Source organism: Zootermopsis nevadensis, unplaced genomic scaffold (genome assembly GCF_977971745.1).
Source record: "Zootermopsis nevadensis isolate Lab colony 2312 unplaced genomic scaffold, Znev_1.0 Znev_ptg000005l, whole genome shotgun sequence".
Taxonomy (NCBI): domain Eukaryota; kingdom Metazoa; phylum Arthropoda; class Insecta; order Blattodea; family Termopsidae; genus Zootermopsis; species Zootermopsis nevadensis.
Genome location: NW_028259137.1, coordinates 4,328,762 through 4,350,857, shown reverse-complemented (window position 1 = coordinate 4,350,857; position 22,096 = coordinate 4,328,762). Strand labels below are relative to the sequence as shown.

The 22,096-nt window shown below is 39.2% G+C and overlaps 2 protein-coding genes across 6 annotated transcripts in view; both read left to right on the top strand.

Annotated features, from left to right (window-relative positions):
• Positions 1 to 5,151, top strand: part of LOC110835180 (uncharacterized) — a 160,206-nt gene extending 155,055 nt beyond the window's left edge. For all 5 annotated transcript variants that reach the window (XM_087343410.1, XM_087343412.1, XM_087343413.1 and 2 more), the window contains 2 exons: positions 1,814 to 1,940; positions 4,276 to 5,151. In XM_087343410.1, the coding sequence (XP_087199536.1) occupies positions 1,814 to 1,940; positions 4,276 to 4,312 (164 nt within the window). In that variant the 3' untranslated portion in view covers positions 4,313 to 5,151. The remainder of the gene's footprint in view (positions 1 to 1,813; positions 1,941 to 4,275) is intronic.
• Positions 5,152 to 5,910: 759 nt separating this feature from the next.
• Positions 5,911 to 22,096, top strand: part of LOC110841259 (neurotrimin) — a 497,850-nt gene continuing 481,664 nt past the window's right edge. Inside the window, exon 1 of the mRNA XM_087343406.1 lies at positions 5,911 to 6,094. The gene's annotated coding sequence lies outside the window, so the exon portion shown is untranslated. The remainder of the gene's footprint in view (positions 6,095 to 22,096) is intronic.

Below are 22,096 nucleotides of genomic sequence, written 5' to 3'. Positions count from 1 at the left end.
CAGATTTCTCGATCTAGATTTGCGAGTGGCAAATTCAATCATCACTTGTTTTGGACGTTCGAAATTCTGACGGTCAGGCATGACATCGATATTACGCCTTCATTTATGTTTTTTTTAAAATAACTTATAATGTAGCTATATATTATAAATCTGTACTCCTCCTCCAATATTGTCAGGGCGATTAAGTCGAGAAGAATGAGATGGGCTGGGCATGTAGCGCGCGTGGATGGGGCAAGAGGTGTGCACCGGGTACTGGTTGGGAAGCCTGAGGGGAAGAGACCCCTGGGGAGACCTAGACGTAGATGGGAGGATAATCTCAGGCGGGATCTATGGGAGATAGGAGTTGAAGGAGACTGGATTTTGTTGGCCCAGGACAGGGTCCGGTGGAGGGCTTTGGTTAGTTCGGTGATGAACCTTCGTGTTCCCTAAGCCATCTGGTTGGTTGGGTCCACTATTTGGGAAGCCTGAGGGGAAGAGACCGCTGGGGAGACCTAGACGTAGATGGGAGGATAATCTCAGGCGGGATCTATGGGAGATAGGAGTTGAAGGAGACTGGATTTTGTTGGCCCAGGGCTTTGGTTAATTCGGTGATGAACATTCGGGTTCGGTAAGCCATCTAGTTGGTTAGTTATAATGTAGCTATGAGCCTTGTGGGTTTCAAGGCGCTGGAATTTTTCTGGGTTTTGATGCCGTGTAATCTTGCGTGTTGTTGCCAACGATTTCGTAAAACCATTACCACCGTCTATCCTGAAGATGAAGGCGGTACGGTCCTCCAAAACACGGAAGGCAACTACGGAAAAATTAATAATATACCTTACACAGTGAGATGATGATTAACTTAACTACAGCGATATGAAAGATATTTACTCACGAATTTTAATTTTTGTAAGGAATGTCGCTCTGTAAGGCAGTGAATGATCATAATTTGAGACTTCAGTATAGTTTCATGTCTGAGAAAGGCGTGCTGCTTGTTGCCTACTGTCGCCCATAAGCTGTATCTCGTGTCCCGTCCGCACAGCAGATGTTTTTAATGAGCAGGCAGAAACAAGAGCCCTCACACACTAACATCAAAGCAGAGACGCCGAAACCTGGAACAGAAATTCCTTCCCCAGCGCCGCCATCATCGTAATATCAACGACAAATGAGTTACAAAAAATTAATTACCCTTTGCGTTGTCTAAATGTACGGTCATTTGCGATTCCTTTGCTAATAAGAACGGACTCTTGTTTGGGAGGAAATTTCTGTCGAATAGCTGGTTTTCTTTAGCAAATACAATTTCTTAATTTTTATTGTTTAACTATTAATAGATGTTTGAAAATTACACTTATCTTTTATTGTATAACATCGCAACCCACGAATTAGCGAATCCTACCAAATGTTATTAATAACATTTACTTTGACGTATGAACACTCGAGCTAGGACATCGTACACCGTTCTTGCATTTTCATCGGGGCCAACAAATTGTAGCTCCTTGTTCGTCAGCCATCGCCACGTCTGGTCTGGCTTTTTTTTTGTCCAATGAACGTCCCGCACTTTGTGAATACTGGCATATTTTTCTTGGGGTCAAAGCGGCCGCAGTGTGAAGCTGACCACTCAATCGACACTCGCGCCCAAGGTCTAATATTATTGGTTGTTTACTGCATGAGAATTTGTACCGCCGAGACGTCTCTGTAATTTAACATTGCTTCAGAATTTTTAGATTTCGTACGTTTACTTGATTCTGATGTGTAGGATAGAGTGGAGAATGTCGACCTCTACGTCTGTTAACCTAACCTGAACCCGATCTGATAATTCACTCTTCTTTTCCCGCAGGGGACGAGATCTTGGCTGTGAACGGCGAAGCCCTCCAGGGGATGTCCCACGCCGAAGCCATCGGAACTTTCAAGCGTATCCGTTCTGGGCCCGTGGCGCTGCGTTTGGCAAGAAGGCCGGCGCTCAGGTACGTCGGGAGTTCTGTCGTTCGGTACAGCGTTTAGTAGCGATTTTACCTGAGATTGCGAACCAAGGCCGATGAATCGGACCGAGCCTGTTCACGGTTACGCTGCATTCAAATGTACTCATTGCCCTGATGATGGAGGCAGTAGGCACATCTTAATCGTAGGTCAGTTTTTACGGGATTGCACAGCGTAGCGTCCCAGAAGACTAACACTAAGAAACTTCAGATTTATGTAAATGGAAATATTATAATGAATGGTGTGTTTGTAATGACGTGGAACAAAGATGTCGTGGCCTATTTCAGTATTTGTTTTCTGGAAGAATCAATGAAAGAAAATTTCTGGTCGTGGTACCTGGTAATCCGATGAAGATTCAAACTGATTACCCGCAGATTAGAAGGCCAGAATGGTATTACAGTGTGTGGGATTCATATTGTGGCATCTAATGAAATTTAAAGTTGGAATTAGTGTACTGGGTTTGTGAACGTTGTTCATATTGTTCGAACAGAAGGCAATATTTCATAAAGTAGATCCGTTTCCGTCTTGTGGTGAGAAGGTCGTGAGGATTGAATTGTTTCCAGGTTAACAGCTGACGAACGAAGTTCAGTAACCCTTTTAATAAAACATCGTCAGAATAATATTGAAATTTATGACAGTTTCAGCTTTAAGTTAGTGAGGAATTAAATTAGATGATGCCAATTAATCACGTTTTGATCCAGTCATCTGTTTACGTGATAAATAAGAAACAGACTGAGGCACATTCATAGAAATTGTGAGGCACGCGGTGTTTAAACAGTGACTAACAGAATCTCCAGCGGTTCGCTGTGTTCTCATCATCAAGCGTTAATACCCTACGCAGTTTGCGAATGCCGATTTGTTATGTAACTGAACTTTCCTTCGTCACTTTTCTTAATTTTGTGAAGACCGATTAGTTGTAACCATTAACAAGCGATTCAGAATGTGATCTTCTGTGTTTTGACACAATATTTACGTTCATTTAAATTCTTTCCTGAACATGGAAGCAGTACAATACTCCGAAACGTCAGTAAAAACTTACAGTACGACATAGCGTAAAAATCTCCAGTCTTAATGTTTACCTCAAATCTTACAATTAATTAGACTAACTCCATGAAGCTGAATTCCTAATTAGAAGCTAATAGTCGCTCAGCTAGTAAAGAAATATCACGTCATTTATGAAACCAGGAAGTTCATTATCGGGTTCACTAGAGACCGCCACCGGTCTCTTCCTGAGTCACATGAATATAATCCACATATTCTAACCCTGTTTCCCTAAAATGCATTTTAATATTATCTTTTACTCTACGAGTAGGACCTCATATGTTGTGCGGGCAAGTTCAAAGTGTTATGATCCCATCTGTGATTGGCAGATTTTGTGAACAAATAGTTTTCACAGGAAATAATTGTACCCGAGACGTATAATTGTGATTAAGGCATTTTACACTTTGAATTATTCTATTTCTTTTACGGATTTCGTAGTTTCGCTTTTTCCGATCCCGGATTATTTAAAATATAATAAATTCTTTCTACGTTAAGCCGCCAGATATACACAAAATAATTCTGTTAAGCGCTGTCCATACAATCGAAACTAAGTGACCCAAGGATTTGGAATTAAGGACAAACTTCAGCCAGTTGGATATCTTGCTTTGCAAGGTGTTTAACGACGCTGTTTACATTGCAGACATAATGAATTAATAATCTCCAAATCATTGAGGTTTATCAACACTGGTAAAAACGTCGGTAATTGTCTTCTACGCAACAACGCCTTGTGGACTTGTTGATAGTTACCGACGTTTCGTAGGAACATATTGCCTCCAACTTCAGGGCTTGACACCCCTAGGTAGTCCACCTACAAGCCCAAATGACGTAGCTACCCAGAAAATTAACATCGACGAAGTGCCAGTGATTCGTGAACTTAGAATAAATTGTATTAGCTGTAATCTAGATATTTACATGGAATTACTGAGGAATGTCGGGAAATATGCCATGAATACGTGGTACAGATTCTTACCCATTCAAAATTCATGGCGAGTCTGATTTCTGCATAAACTCTTAAGTGCACTTACAAGATATCACATAACCTTGGGTACATTTGATACGATGTGGTTAACTGAGCTGGGGATCTGTCGACCATAAATGTAGACCTGTGTGACTATTTTAAAGTCTGGACACAGGTTTTCAGGTTTAAAACGGAGGAACATGTCGCATCTATCTTCAGGGTGTCTCAATTACACGGAATCTGTGATAATATCGAATCTCGTACGATTTTTAATGGTGCGTGAAATTATTGCAGTTAATTTTTTAAAATGTTCTTCTTTTCAGACAACCGCGGTTGAAGTCTTCAGAAAGTATGGAGTAAGGTCCCAGAGCCGAAATATCCATAGGAGAAGAGTAGTTAAGCTGAGAGCACACCTCGTAAAGGAATCTCTGCTTCGGCAGAGGAAACTGTTGTCTCTGTCAGAACGTTTTGTGCTGTCGTATCCTTTTTTCCTGTTTGAATTCTTTGTCAGGAGGCTCTGACATGCCTTACCTTCTTCTCCGGTAGAGCATCGTCAATTATTCTAGTCTTAACCAGTGCTTAATTTGTGACGGAACTGCGTCTAAGCTTAAAATGAGTTTTTAAGTCTCTAAAATGAAGTTTTTATGTAAAAATAAATACAGATAAAACCCTTTAAAAGACTTTTGCCCTTGTAGATTGCTCTCTTCTGGGTTATTGACAGGAGTTTACCGGCGTTTCGGAGGCCCTTGCTGCTTCCATCATCAGGGCGATCTGTCAGACTACACGGCGCAACAACCCAGAAGACAGCCATCTTCAGACTCACCGCCGTGGAAACCTCAAATCCTACACCCGCTCTCATATTTTGACGTAGGGTTATTTGGTAGATTCCAAATCAAAAATTAAGCATTGGTCTCAAAAAAGTCAATATAACAAAGTATCTCTTAGAAACCGGTATCTTAGACACACAGAAGATGATCTGGTGCAGATGAGATACAGATCTGTTTAACGTAGTGTAGATTAGCAGCCGCTGTCTAGGTATTGTGACGTAGAGAATTTGGTTAATTTTTAATTGGATGCAGGTATGTTAGCTGTAAACGTTTTTTTTTTTAAAAAAAATATATATGTACCAATAAATAATTGTGAATCTTATTTGTGTATGTACATTATATTTGTGCAATATTAAATGTTAATTAATTTTCTGTTATGATTATAAATATTTTTATTAATGTGTAATGTCGATAATTCCGTGTTGATTTTGGAATTAATTTCAGTATTTACAATAAAAAGACATGGAAAGTTGATCATCCAAGATGTTATTTTATATATTATCTCTGTTAGGATATCAGCGGTCGTCGTGAATGATGAATTCGTAAGAATTCGGAGTCACTTATAATCAGTGGCGGTTTCTTGTGGAAAACGTAAGTGAAAAATCCCGGGAATTTACATAAGTGACGCAGTTCGTTAATCCTACTGATGTGGTTTTAAATATTTAAGAGTGTACTCGGTTTCCATGGTAATTGGTATGGAACAGAGGCGAAAAAGATTGTATATGTTAGCTCCACTAGATTTACCCACCAGAGCAGTGTTGTCCGGCCGGTAACCTGAAATAGAAACATTTTCCGAAACTTAGATTTAACTTAAGAAAAATTTAAGGAACGCCTACACGAAGGATGCAGTCCAACAAAACATTTTTTCGTGTTACATGCTACGCCATAGTCAGAAATTTGCATGCGTCTCTCCTTTATTTGTATTTTAGTGCTATAATATAATTATTACAGAATGTCTGTAAATGATAATTATGATTTTTTAATCTTTTGTTTCTCAGAGAACGTTAAATACACAGTCGAAATATATATTTGCTTGTAAGATCAATTTAGAAAGTTTAAATATGGCGCCTAGGTTGAAGTATACTCTACATTTTACCGCTAGATGGTACTTCAATCGTCAGTATCGCCAAATGGCGTCCGGGCTTTGTGTCGGCTCGCGTGTGTTCATTTTTAACGTAACGAAATCTGTGCTGACGACAGCAATTCGGTTCAAGTACGGATGGATGCACAAGTATATCGTGGATTCTCTGTTGATATAAGTGTTTTGTGAACGATAGTTTTTGTCTGCAAAGGAGAATGGACCGGCAATCTTTCTGTAAGTGTTGAACATATTATGATATCTGAGTGTTTCATTTCAACGCAGTAAGCAGAAGTCTGTGTAGCGTGCTAGTAGGCAGTGTAACATTCCCAGAGCTTTGAAGACTAACCTGTTCGTAACTGTGTCCTTATCAGCCACTTTGTCGAGGAGAAAAGTTGTGTAGTTTCATGTTGTGCGTAACATGTGTACGTAGAACTTGTACAATCGAACGAAATGTCAAGACATTTATTTTGGGTATGTGAATTTGCCTAGTAAAACGCCACACCAACTGATTACGTTCATATATAGGTTGCCCAAAAAAACTAATACATACAAAAGCATAGCGTATACATATTTTTTGAGACAACATATATATTTTATGGTGTATATTTAAAAAAATATAGTTTTTGAAAGCTTCACCACAGACATCAAGATTATATCCAGATGTCTTGTTTATTAAAGTTTTTTTTAAGTAGATCGAAGCAGGAAATTTGTGTTTGTTCCAAGGTCGGTAATGGAAAATTTTGTTCGATTTGCAAATTTCCGTGATCCACCATTCCCTAACGTTTCGTGTCAGTGGATACACTCTGATCGAATGCTTTCTGGTAAACTAAATGTTCCGAAATTTCGTATAGTCACATTGTCTCTGCGCACTGTGGTACACGTTCTTTCTAGAAAAATACTAAAATCTCAATTCCCTGCGTATCGTTCATCACAGTGTTCACAAAAGCTAGCCTGGGTCTGTTTCATGCTGTGTTTTCAAGATTCTATGGTAATTATGCTTTGCGTTCAGGCCTGATTGAGCAGGTTAGCTAAAGCGGAAACACTTTTGAAGCATGTCGCATTTGACCATGCGTCCCTTACGACATTGAAACAGCGTCGTTCAATAAACCAAAATACAAAATTCTGACTCTGGTTAACTAAGCAATAAGACAAATTGTCGTGTACCAGTTAAAAAGTGATTTTCAGCAGGGACCATTAGTCGCCTTTCGGATCCCTGTCTTTACATTTTTACTTCCAGATTTCGTCTTAAGTTGTCAACTTAGTTGGCCCGTAGAACTGTGATGTTCGTGACTTTTATTCGGGAGGTAACCGGTTCGAATCTCTGCTCGGTTAATGACTATTCTGTCTGACGTTGGCGTGGTTTCCTTCTCTGAAATCATTGCAGGGATTTCACTCGAAATAGTTCACGACGATATCCTTTCAAATCCATAACAGTTCACCTCATTATTTTTTTTAGTACATTTGACGCTACAAAACTACTGAAGTCGAGGTAATGTCTTTAAATAACTTGCATATTTACGCACCATATATTAGGCATAATATTAATTTAGATCTTGTAGAATGACTCGAAGCCTTATAGACGTATTTTACGAGATAATTTATAGCGGAAAATGTAAACAAACTGTGCTCCAATTCTCCACCGTTTCAGTGTTACTACGTTTAAAGCGGTGCCTTGTTCGTGTGGCGGAGCCTTTGTGATGTCACGTGACGGTTCTAATTTCACTTGTCGCCTATAGTTAGCGTTACTTCCCACAGCAACGCAATGCTTCAAATCCCACGTCTCTCATGAATGGGCACAGAATCCTCATGGTACATGACATTCGGACTGTAATCGTAGGCGATTAATTGGACAGTTCGTAGTAGCGAATCTTTTATGTGGAATCCATTAGGCTAATGCCCTTGAAAGACCGCATTCCACATAACTACAAGATATACCGCTTAACATTTTGAAGCCCAGTGGTAAGTATATGTACCACCTGCTTCAACAATCAACAATTCTTCAATTTTTATTTATGTATTTCGTATGATTCTCAACGTAAACAGCGATCATTTCCTTAAACAGCGTTAGCCAGTTGATCTTTGTAATGGTGAAGAGTTGTGTTTACTTCGCGGTACGGACTGAATTCTTAAATACGTAATATTTAGACGAACTATGATCCTCGATGTTAACAGCGATTATTTTCTTAAACAGCGTTAACCAGTTGATCTTTGTAATGGTGAAGAGTTGTGTTTACTTCGCGGTACGGACTGAATTCTTAAATACGTAATATTTAGACGAACTATGATCCTCGATGTTAACAGCGATTATTTCCTTAAACAGCGTTAACCAGTCGATTTTTGTAATGGTGAAGAGTTGTGTTTACTTCGCGGTACGGACTGAATTCTTAAATACGTAATATTTAGACGAGCTTTCTTCTCAGAAATCGAAGTGTCCCTCACTTCCCCCCCACCAATTTCCTCTTTGCAAATTCTGTTCTTCCGCAGTCCTTCTTATCTCTCTCTTGCAAAGGGTTAATATTCGTGTTTTCAGCACCACGGCGTCCTGTCCACTGATTGGTTGAACCGCCATTTGTGGAAGTATGCACCTGTCTTGACGGTCTGGTCTTGTGACCTCGTCTATCTCATCTTGATCTGAACCCACTGCGTTTGGTTTGTGGCGATGTAGTAAAGAACATTTGTATGCCATTAAAGTACAAGATCCCGACGACCAGATTAGTAGCACCTGGAAGCCGTGGAAGACATTAGGGACCTAATCTTGACGACTGGTTCATGTGAGGGGTTGCTTTCGATGTCGCTCTGATGAAATACGTAAACTGTGTCCGAGTCCCCGTTACACGATAAGACGATGTGCAGTTCAAATTGATAACACTAATAAATTCTAAATATTTGCATTTAATCCATCGTAATTAAAAGTAATTAATATAGGTACTACATATAAATATCCGAATTTATATTTACAGGAACGTAGATATTTAATTTTATTTAAAAGTGGCAAAACATAACTCGATATTTATCTAACAAATTTTCTCCAAAAACACTTAATAATGTTTCACCGCAGGATTTTTAATCACCCTATACTCGCAAGTTACATGCTCTGGTGTCTGTAATATCAAAACAAGACCGTCCTCAAGTTATGACAATTACGAAATTCTTCCTTTGCACTCTCTAATACATAAAAACCTTTAAAGAGCTGCTTGTTCGGTTCTATTTAGAGTTAACAAACCATTCAGAGATTGTGGACCACATTTTATAGGGAAACTGTAAAGTCTGATGACGCGCGATACGTGCGTTAACCACGCCCACTCACGTCGCCATGACGACCACATGATAGGGGAAAAGCAGGTACACAAAGCTTTATATAAAAATCCAAGAAACGTTCGCAAATAACCTATAGAGGTAACAGGTCTATAATAACGAAAACATGGACAGTTCGTATAGGCACAAATTAATTTAAGAAGGGTTAACAAACTTTAGATTTTTAAAATACAAGATTGACAACATAATTCCTCGATACCAGATCCTCTTTTTGAGAATACAAAGCAAGTAGGACAGTCTCCACATTTCTTGCACTGTTATGGTGTGTTTGGGGAGCCCACTTTTATTATAAAATAATCCTAATATTATCTACTTTAATTCAAAATGTAGCATATTGACATTTACAACATTATAATATGTATCGGTCGAAGATTACATCGGATAGCATTTTCCTTGGGATTAAGTCACCTGTTCCTGGATAAAAGGAAAATAAGTCTTAAAAGTTGTGCAAACGAAGAGATATCCTTAAATATCAAACGCGCGTGTCATTTTAACAGGCAAATTCGCGTGTATACAATTTAGACATGACGTGCTGAAGTAATGTCTCTACTAAATTGCAAGTAGATATGAAATATTAAGCTCTAGAACAGTAATTATACTTTAGTTAAAATTTTTGGACTCTGCTTATTACGATATGATCTGTAATAAATTTGCATATTTGTTATTCGTATGTCTATACGAAACACGTATAAACATAATCTGAAGTATCGGTATGATTAAAATAATAAATACCACGAGAGGGTAGGATTTAAAGGGGTTGTTTTCCTTCGATTACTAACACATGGTTACAAGCAGTCCGTTGTTTTGGTAAGCCTGTTTCCTTGAAGTCAACAGTCGGAGAGACAGACTGTAAACGAAAAAGCTGGAGTACACAAAAGGGGTCCCAGCCCCTTCTAATGATATTGATTGATAAGTCTTGATGTAGGGGAGGGGCCCTTGAGAATGATTGTTGATTCAAGGTCTCCCCCCTCTGCACAGTTAACGTTACTGTACAGAATGAAACTAAAAAGCTCAGAGTTAAGCTGATGAATCTAGCCCCGTCTCGAGAAATCTTTAGAATGACAGAAATCGTAGACTATGCATTGTAATCTGTTACTTCTATAAATATACGCCAGTGAAACATACAGCCCTTGTCAACGGTTTCCAAGGAAACATTTGTTGTTACTTATTTTATAAACAAAAAGTTCTTTCGTGTTTAGATCCATGGTAGAAAGATGTTTCTGTGATCGTATTTACGAATATAAATAATTTCCGTGGTAATATTTATGACCAAAAATATTTGTCTTGTTCACATTTATAATTAAAAGTATTAAGAACATTTAATAAAATCATTTTCGTGATTACTGGTTCCACTTTTAGCCGATTAAAGCTCTGTGGGAACTGTATGTACTACGTTATCGACAATAATTATTTTGCATTTATACGTTTCGTATGATTCTCGTTGTAAACAGCGATTATTTCCTTAAACAGCGTTAACCAGTTGATCTTTGTAATGGTGAAGAGTTGTGTTTACTTCGCGGTACGGACTGAATTCTTAAAAATTAATCAGACGAACTGTGATTCTCACTGTAAACAGCGATTACTTCCTTAAACAGCGTTAACCAGTCGATCTTTGCAATGGTGAAGAGTTGTGTTTTCTTCGCGGTACGGACTGAATTCTTAAAAATTAATCAGACGAACTATGATTCTCAATATAAACAGCGATTATTTCCTTAAACATCGTTAACCAGTTGATCTTTGCAATGGTGAAGTGCTGTGTTTTCTTCGCGGTACGGACTGAATTCTTAAATACGTAATATTTAGTCGAGCTTCGACTTCAAAGGGTTAACCAGTTGATCTCTGTAATGGTGAAGAGTTGTGTTTTCTTTGCGGTACGGACTGAATTATTATAGATTACATTTTTTTAATTTTTAGAGATTTAAATGAAGAACGATTATTAGGTGTTGTAAACGATGCACTAAGCACATTTATTACATATTTAAAAGTAAATCGTAGACCAGAATCCGGTAGCACTGGACATCACCAATATTTCATCTAGTGCATATTGAAGTCAGATATTTCGAGCTTGGGTGTTAATGAGTCCGAAAATTAGCTTATGGAGCAGTGAACTCCGTGGCATATTAATTTGTATTCGGTTCTAATTGTTTTCACTATGTTCACGTCACGAGTAGCAGCTGTGAATAGGATTTTACACACTGAACAGATTAGTTTCAACTACTTCCTGTTTATACCTCGAAAACATTATGACGAATTAGTTCCGTTATGACCATAAAGTAAACTCAAAATTGGAATAAAATTATATTCTGGATGTCCGCTTGTCCTGTCTTTCGAGCCATTTAACGGAATTTGATGAAACTTGGTGTTTGGGGTACGAATCTAAGAGTTAACATGTGAATGAGACATACACGCACAATAACTCAGTATTCTTCAACGAGGTAATAGATGGCGTCAGTAATCATTACACTGTGACGTATAAATCACGTACTGCACACAAGTAAGAAAGCACGTGCTGTCAAATGGACAAATAACACGTTTGATTACAGTGAAATTTCCGTTCATCAGGCAAGTAAAAATTATAATTAACATATAACATTTTGTTAGTGCCACAATTATCACAAAACGTACCCCACGCTTTGACACACCCGGTGGCAAACAATTATAAAGACGTCGATATCAAGTACTGAGCACTGTCTGTATTTGTCCGTCCTGAATTGATATATAAAAAGCGTAATTTACCCTTTGAGACCGACGCTCATCTAAATGATATATAAGAATTTAGCCCGTACCGCGAAGTAAACACCACACTTGACCATTACTATGATCAACTGATTAACGCTGTTTAAGGAACTTCATAAAACTTTAATATAAGAGACCGCCTCGAAGACCTTCGTGTAGAGGGGAGAGTAATATTAAAATGAGGCTCTGAACAGATGCCCTGTGGACTTGATTCGTTTGTCTTTCTGTCCGGAAACGTATCTCATTGACGCCAATTATCAACCCGGAAAGAAGCAGGTTTTAAATCCAACTTTGCTGGAGCGAGTTAGGAATTGTGTGTTCGTAGGAGGTCGGTAGGTGGCAGTACGAGCCGCTGCGGTCGAGACGTGCAAGCCGGTTGCAAGCATCGTCCGACAGGTGGCAGGCCGATGCTGGGTTCCAAAGTCTTGTGACCAACCTTCATTTGAATGCAGGGAGTCGGTTCGTAATGTCGCGAGCATCTGTCACCGAATTCCACGAGCCTGCCACCATTTTGTGGGACCATTGGTCGCCACAAACTTTCGGTGTTACAAAGTTCTGTTGTCTTGTTCTAAGCTTTCAGACATCTTTGGAGTGTGAGGCAAATCAAATGTTTCGACAAACATTGCAGTTGCCATCTTCAGGGTGACGTTTATGCGTTCCATTGATTTGTTTCACAGTGTTGCTGTAATATTTTACACCCCGTATTTATCCTGAGACCAGAGTTTATTTTTAATTTATTTAACGTCTTATCAACTAATTTATCTAGCAAAGAACGATTTAGGTCGTTGGGTAACTGGATTATAGTGAGATCTTAGGTTATCATGGCGGCGGGTATGAAGTCATTGGGTCCTGGGTTTTTGTCCTGTATTCTACCGACGTTTCAGAAGTACTGTACCAGGCTACACGGCGCTACATATATTCGGAGTTGTCAGTGGACACGAAACTTAGGGGCGCTAGGTATGTGTGTGGTACCTATAGTTTGAAATGTCGGCTGAATTTGTTTTCCGCGTCCCTCCGCTGGGCTGACGACGGGGAACGAATCCAGAAGGAGATTAAGCATGCAGGACGTCGTGTTGACGGCCTACGCATCGGCATGTTGCAATTTCCTTTTGTCACGGGGAGACTCGAAGCTACACACAGAATGAGGGCGAAGGAGAATAACCGCTGACAACATGTATTAAATGCGTGTCAAGAATTGTCCGCCAGAGGCAGCACTGCTCGCTCGCCCGCCCGTCGAAAGATGATGCGAGAACGAATAGGCAAGTGTGAACAAAGGACGGCGGATCCGCGCAGCGTGGACAGACACATTTCCTTTTGATCGCTTGCGTGTTCACTGGAACCGTGAAATATGGAAAGAAAAACTTCGACAGATAAATACAAGTTATAGAACTTGTGTTCTGTGGGAATTTGATTTTTTCTTTTTCATATTTTTGATTGAAATTAAAATCTTAATAACGAGGGAAATGATTCTACGATGTGTCAGGATTTGAAGACACCCCCCCCCCCCGTGTCTGCTGTTCGAAACAGGATATATTGGTACTTTTTCTGGGTTTTTTTGTACGAGAGGAACTTACTTTTGGTTTACAACGACCAGCTTCACAAGGGTTTGGGCACCACGACTCCCAATTTCCGAAACACGCAAAAGTCTGCAATTAGCTAGGGTTAAGTACGAAGAACGAAGGAACATTTAATTTATCATTTGTTACTTTTAACATAAAAATCTGTACTCCTCCCCCAATATTGTCAGGGTGATTAAGTCGAGAAGAATGAGATGGGCTGGGCATGTAGCGCGCATGGATGGGACAAGAGCTGTGCACCGGGTATTGGTTGGGAAGCCTGAGGGGAAGAGACCTCTGGGGAGACCTAGACGTAGATGGGAGGATAATCTCAGGCGGGATCTATGGGAGATAGGAGTTGAAGGAGACTGGATTTTGTTGGCCCAGTACAGGGTCCGGTGGAGGGCTTTGGTTAATTCGGTGATGAACCTTCGGGTTCCGTAAGCCGCCTAGTATGAGTATAATTTGTTACTTTTATTTATCACGTCACACTTTTCCGTTTTTAAACTCAGGCCGGTGTATACGTTTTTGAACATCCCTGTACCTATTTTTCGAAATATATAAAAACAAATCCGTAAATTTCTCGCGATTTGTCTCACCAGATGAAACAACTTTTTATTTGCTTGTCATATTTTAACTTGAACAGACGGACTGCTGGCTATTATATATAAAATATCTTGTATTTGTCTGTATTTTCAGAGTAATTACAACGATTAGAATCAAACCCAGGACTATCTGAATTCGTATTTTTTTACACTAACCGCTACGCCATATTAAGGCAATCAGAAAAATAAGTCTGCCATCGCAATGAAAAATAGATCTGTCCGTATAATGAATTAGAAGTGTCAGTAGAGCGAGAATTAATCCCTCAGGAGTTTTGCCAACACTTGAAACATTTTGTACACCAGACAATGGTCAGTTCCCGGCATAGTATTGGTACCGCTGTTGAGAATGCATGTCTGTTTTTTTTTTTATTGAGCTTGGAAGTTTGTGCTTCAGGTATCCGAGCCTCGATGTGTTAATAAAGTAATGAACCAGGTTTGCTGTTTGGTAGCTGTTACGCTCTCTCGTACGGGCAGGAAGTGCGGTTTCGAATTGGAAATACCACCCACCACACGGCGCTCGCTTGAATATTACATTGGAAATCCGCAATCTGGTCTTCGTCATGAACTATGTGGTATCGCCCGGACTGCAGAGAGGGAGGTGCTGCGGTCTGGTGGGATGTAGGCGAACAACACACACGCGTCCTTGTTTCTTTTCTTGACTGATGAGTTTAGTAGCCTTATCTGACGCAGCGTAAAGTCATTTTGCGCTACTAAGGGTTGACACTTATGAATAAATTGACGGAACGTACATGGAGGACGTATGAGACGGCTGGAGAAAAATGGAGCGTAATTTCTGCCCCTCACCAACTATTTATCGGTGATTATGTCAGGTATGGAGCACGTAGCATGTAAGAGATGGTAAGTAGATGCAGACTTGCAGTCGTAATACCTGGAAGACATAAGCGTAGATGGATAGATACTATTAAAATGGAAAGAGCTTATTCTCTAAGGTTGTTGACAGGATAAAGCTCATTTTACGTAGGATTTGAGGCTTTCACTGAGGTAAGTCTCGTGGGTTGTTGTGCCCTGAAGTCTGGTAGAAATTTACCGACGTTTCAGAGGTCCTTGCTGCTTATATTATCAGGGTACTACAGCCCAGAAGACAGCCATCTTTAGTTATATATAGTTGTGTCAGGTATTTTGAACACGCGGGCCGCCTACGTCATACGGTGTTGATATCTGGTATCATAAAACACGTTGCGTTGATGTAGTTAATATTTATGCGTGAAGTTATGAAAGTTTTTCAAATAGTACGTCCGATTTGTTACCGTTTTTAATAAACTTTTATGGCGTTTTAATAAATTTTTTTAATTCATAAACTTTGTAGCCCGCGAAAGTCGTCTTGTGTTCTCGTAAAAATTGAGAATTCCTGGGACAGGTAACTAGTGACATACTAAATTATATTTACGTGTTAACGCGATGAATGTGCCTTCGCAGAAAGACTGATATTGTCTGGCTTTGCAAAACTGATTCTAATAATAAACAGCGATTATCTCTTTAAACAGCGTTAACCAGTTGATCTTTGTAATGGTGGAGAGTTGTGTTTACTTCGCGGTACGGACCGAATTCTTAAATACGTAATATTTAGAAGAGCTTTGACTTAAAAGGGTTAACCAATTGATCTTTGTAATGGTGAAGAGTTGTGTTTTCTTCGCGGTACGGACTGAATTCGTATTAACTCGCTCCATATCTCGCAGACTGGGCGAACCTGAGGCAATATGAAGTAATTTCGCTTTTCAATTAGAGTGAAACAGAAGCGCAGCGTAACACAGTGTTAATGGATGTTAACACACTTGCCCTGGGGGAAATCTTGTAGAAACACGGCAAGTGCATAACACACATCCGAAAACATTAATAGTTGCGCGTGTAACCTCGTATGTATACATACATTATTTCGCTTGTAGAGGCTGGTTGATTGTGGGATCTTTTTGATATCGATTTTATAAACGGAATTGTGATGGCTCCTGTTATCAGATGGCTAAAAAACAGTCATAAATGGATAGACCAGCGAACACGTTACGAACTTAGAATTTCAGAATTTAAACGCAAGGACTGTAAAATGAAAACACGTAATTAGAACGATTGACATCATACAAATATCCCAGACTATACCGTGGTCTTCTTTTGGTTGAGCCTGCCGTCTTTTTCCATAAGGACCTGGAAAAATGGGCAGCCCCGGAATCTGGAACTGTGGTCGCCGATTCTGCAAAGGGGTGGTAGAATTTTTGGCGCCGCGCGCACTGAGGCCACTTTGATTTTAATGTAGCATAGACTCTTCTGTTCTAATATTTTATGGCTTTGGGGGATGTTAACCAATTATATGTGCATGGACAATGTTTGAAGCCGATGCTCGTCTAAATATTATTTAAAGATTCAGTCCGTACCGCAAAGAAAACACAACGCTTTATCATTACAAATAAAAACTGATTAATTCTCCTTCAGGAAAAAAAAAATGGTTGCTTGTTTTGATAATCATATGAAATACATAAATACACTCCGTGGGGAAAATACAGAGTTAGATATTATTAAAGTAGGTGGTACATATAGTTGCCAGTGGGAGTTCGATGTTTAAAATGTATTGGGTGACATACGACATCATTAAGATGTTTAAAGTGGCATGTGTAAAAATAATTGAAAGGAAAGGACTATCAAAATTCTGTCCGTAAACAGATGAAAAGTAGAATTCTTGCATAAAAGTGGATGAAACAGGCTTTATAAACCTTGGATCAAATTTGTTCAGGAATAAAATGATAAACGGACGTTAGAAAACTAAAACAATTCGTAGACCGTGTTGATATTTGCATTTATAAGCTGCTTAAACCGGACTGAACATGCGGATTTCTAGTTGTTTCAATATATAATGGCTCCGTTGTCATCCGAAGACGATTTAATACATTATATTCGATCTCATTATCTTAATTAGTTTCGTTATCAACGCCGAGAACCAGGTATTACACCTGTTCGAGTCCGTTTGGCGCCGAAAGTCGTGTTAAGGCCGTCTTGGGTTTGAGACCAGTAATTTTTATTTCACGTGGTGTATATAATGGATTTCTAGGTCACGTTAAAAATCGGATTTTAACTCTCTGTTTCGCTTTGTTCAGTTTAATTGCAGTTTTGAATAATTGTTACAGTAAAATAGGTTTTACTCCGGTTACCAAATATCTATCATTTTCTTGTAACAACAAATTTTTGTTTTGAAATGCTGTTTATCTTGGATTGTCCGCGACTTTTATGGTGTAAAGACCCATTTCAACTTAGTATAATTTCCTTCTTTACTCGTAAACAAATTTTAGTTTTTCCATCCTCCAAGTGCACTTTGTATTAAAATAAACTCAGTACAGATTATTTAAGTTGCCGATTGCCCGATTTAACCTTGCCGAGGCTTCTAGGCGAATCTTGAACTGCGCCACGACTGCTTTCTCCAGTTCCCTGCGCGTTCAACGTTCATTATTATCTTCCATTTCATTCTACTCTTTCCATCACGCTGAAATAACGTCGTTAAAGAACACTTCAGCGAGTGTGAAGAAAATGTAGCAACCCCCCCCCCCCTCCACGGGACGACAATCGAAGTTTTCTCTGGAACCAGAAGGGTCGTTGTCGTGAACACAAGAACTCCCCACCGGTTCCCACACTGGGCCAGATTAATCCAATTATTCCATTTTAATATTGTCCTTCCGTCTATGTCTAGCTCTTTCAAGTGGTCTCTTTCCTTCAGGCTTGCCCACTCGTGCTATGTACCGTGTCTGTCAGATCTTATCATCCCAGTTTTTTCGGGAAATTTAAATCAAATGCCCTAATTAAACGCAGTAATTTTTGACTCGTTTTATGAGGGATTTTAAGATATTTTAAACATGTTTAATATTTTTGTTGGTAGATCTGGATAGGATGACACTCGTGAGGAAGTTATGAGGAGATTAAATTCTGGAAACGCTTGCTACTTCTCATTTCAAAATATTTTGTCTTCTCGTCTGATTTCTAAGAATCTGAAAATTAAAGTATACAAAACAATAATCTTGCCTGTTGTTTTGTTTGGGTGCGAAACATGGTCTCTCACTCAGAGGGAGGAACACATATTGCAGGTGTTTGAGAATCGGGTGTTGAGGAGGATATTTGGGCCTAGGAGAGAAGACGATGGGGCGTGGAGAAAACTGCATAATGACGAGCTTAAAAATCTGTACTCCTCCCCCAGTATTGTCAGGGTGATTAAGTCGAGAAGAATGGGATGGGCTGGCCATGTAGCGCGCATGGATGGGACAAGAGGTGTGCACCGGGAAGCCTGAGGGGAAGAGACCGCTGGGGAGACCTAGACGTAGATGGGAGGATAATCTCAGGCGGGATCTATGGGAGATAGGAGTTGAAGGAGACTGGATTTTGTTGGCCCAGGACAGGGTCCGGTGGAGGGCTTTGGTTAATTCGGTGATGAACCTTCGGGTTCGGTAAGCCATCTAGTTAGTTAGTTAGATCTGGATAGGTTTATGTAAAACCTACTGTTCTATATCGTTGATGATGGATGCGACGTTTTGCGTTGATTGGCGTATCACAACAGGAAATGTTACTGAAATCACCACCTGTACAAAAAAATAACACGATTTAAAAATTGAAATTACTTTGAAACAGTTTCAAGTTACCTACTTTCGTATTAGACGGCCATGTATGACCAGTTGTTATTCAGAAGATGTGTGTTTTCTTGGTTGTAGTGCAGTGTCCTTGCTGCCTCGATCATTATGGCTATTATCACCCTGATGATGGAAGCACCAAGTACCTACGAAACGTCGGTAAACTTCTGCTAGACTTTCCGGAAGATGGTCGTGTAAACTTCAGATCCTAATTTGTTTTAATCGTACTAATAACAAATAAATTACGTATTTCTTTTTAATTTTGTAATTTTTCCCACACTGCTGTTATGTCGTCTCTCCTAAGTTCAGTCACCCTTGCTGGACGGCGAAGAAATGCTTTAATCTGAAGGTTTTTTAAGTCAGAACACGGAGAATTAAAGAATTCTGAACTGAGAGGCAACATGTATTGTTCTATCTTGACTTAAGTCGGTAATGTTATGATAAAATGTCAGAACTTCGCGTTTTACCCACATTAAGTTTCCATATTATCTCCACGCCCAACCACCCGTCCCTTGCTGAGGCACGCCATCCAACCTCATGGCACATAAATTACCCAACGAAAAGAACAGTACAGGTGTCAAACAGTGTTTATTGCCATTAGCAACTGCAGATTATTCCATTCCACTATGATCCAGTTCTTGGTAACAAAACAGCGCGGAGTGATGGAGCTTCGCCCTTGCAACGAGATTATATCACACGAATTTCACATTTAACAAAGATTTTCCAGTTAATAAAGTTAGGATGTGCGTGAAGGAAGTAATTAATTTTTAATGTTGGTACCGAACGAGGATAAATAAATATAATCAAGAAGAAGACATCTTTTGGAATATTATGTCTTGTTTTCTCATTGAAGTTAACCGACGTGTGAAGGTAACCGACGTTTCAGACGAAATCAACTGTGAAAACCGTCGTTTCAGACGAACCCACCTGCGAAGTTTCATGTGAACCAACTTCTGAAGTTAACCGACGTTTCAGACGAACCAACCTCTTAAGTTAACCGACGTTACAGACGTGCTTAGAAACGTCAGTCATGTTTTACAAGATTACACGACGCAATGTCCCAAAATGCTGCCCTCTTCACACTCTGCGCGATGGGGAACTGAAATCTCAGAGATTACTAAGGTTTTGTTTTTAATGCGTTCAAAATAAACACTTGTTGAAATAAATCTTTTTAAATATTCTTACTTACGCGTCAGTTTTTATGATTAAGAAGGAATTAAAATAAGATCACAATTGATTCTAGAGATTCAATTAATTTAAACGAAACACACACACACAGTAGTACGATCACTCAATTCGACAGTCGTTGTCCTGTAACTTTGTTGTGTTTGTAACGGAGACACTCAAATGAGCATAACGAAACCGCAATTTGAGTTCGATTACGAAGCGAAACACTAATTAGTGTCTCTTTTAACTTTTCCTGAATCGCAGAACTCCGACTGTGTGTTACTCTGTTGAGTCTGAGGATTTCGTTATAATTTGATGTTAAATTGTCAGATCACTTAAGACATTACGCAGTGAAGAAAGGTACTTAGCAGAATTTTACTCTTAACGAAGTTCTTTAGGCCACAAATAAATATTAGGTTTACATTTGTAGGGAGTAAAAAAAATGAAATTTACTACATATTGATTGAAAAGACACTGATGTTTGTGTCTGGGATGAGTGTAAAATTTCTTTTACTGTTACGCAGATTTGAGTGTAGTTTTAGAACAAACATATTTTGATAAGCCTAACTAGTTCCATGAGTTTGAGCATGTTGAACTATTGGCTTTTTTTTTTGAAGTGTGTGAACAGCTGATTCTCTGCCACAGTCTACTTCCATTTTCCTCCCAGCATTTAACGAATGCAGAATATCTGGTAAGTAGTTTATCGATTACGTAGGAATTCGTAATAATAACCCAATAATTTTGTTCAGGTCTACGTACGGAGGGGAGGTAATTGATTCTTCCATCGTGTGTGGTAATTCCTTGTTATTCCAAACACGTTTAATTAATATTTTATGTCAGAACTTAATGACTTATGGTCAGCCGTGGTCCCAACAAAATTTTCCGTGATTTATCTAATACTTATCTATTTAGAAATTTCAAATTATCTCGGTACCAATTTGAACTTGATAAATTAACATCACGTACTAATTTATTTTAAAAGCTGACAGAAGTAATTTCTTGGGACGATTCAAAATATTTTGAGAGCTTGTGCACACTTTACTATTATAAGTTTTACCAAATTATTTGTACTTTGAGTCGTCTTTTTATTTTTTTATCTCTGCAAGTACCTAAATCCATCTAGCAGATTCTTGCATGAAATTGATCTCAGTTGGTCAAAACATTCCCTGTTTTTTTGTGGAATCTGACGGTTCTTTATGAAATTCAATACAGACCGTCTCTAATCCCTGTTCTGAGCCTGATTAATTCACTTCACACCCTCAATTTCTGTAATGTCGGTTTGATATAAACTTTGCATCTACTATTAGGTCTTTCAAGTGACCTCTTTCCTTCACTCTCGCCGTATATCTCATCTTCTTTGATTAGATAAAAATAATAACATTTTATGGATAAGACACGTAATCCAGTGCAGTTTTTCAATATTTCTTACGAGCATGAAACGATATGTTTCGTAAGCAAAATTCAATATTAAATATTTTTGTTTCTGAATGTTATCGCAGTTTCATGTGTCATGGTCCAGATGAATTCCTGTCCATTCGTTTGGATTTCATTCTGCAGTAGTAGCGATGCATGAAACAGGTCCTCGCAGAATCTGAACAACGCGAAGTTTCACAGAAATCCAAGAGGTCTAGAACCCGGACTTTTACTGAGAAAAGTCTTGGTATCATTTTGAGATTAGGTGAACTGGGGAAAGTAACTTGGTGATAAAGCATATCTTCTGTTCAGTGTCGTACCTTGCAAAGGGGAGGACCAGAGGAAGGCAGACAAAGTTGGACTGAGCTTTCTTTTCCTGTCTCCTGGTTGGTATGCGAAGCCTCCACAATGCAGGAAACCTGTGTAATCCAAGCTGACGCCCTACGGTAGGACAATGGCTCGAGATGCCAGCCCCTTGCAATCGTAGTTAATTGCATTTGGCTACAACGACCATTACCGACCACGGTGTCTCCCCCCCCCCCCCCCCTTCAGATCTTCTGATCTACGTTCACAGAATCTGTTGTATTGAACAGTCTTGAGATAAGCACAACTCAACTTGCTTCATACCAGAGCAAGATTTCTTTATACATTTTATTCAAGTCACAAGAACTGACATATTCGTCATAGATGCTATTGTCATTTGGTTAAAACAACTGAAGATAAGGCTCGCGTAACGGCAATATTTTAAACCACTGGTTCACAAAGTCTTCATTAACACGGAGTCTTTGAGTGGTAAAACATTTTCGTTTGTACGCATGATTTTATGTA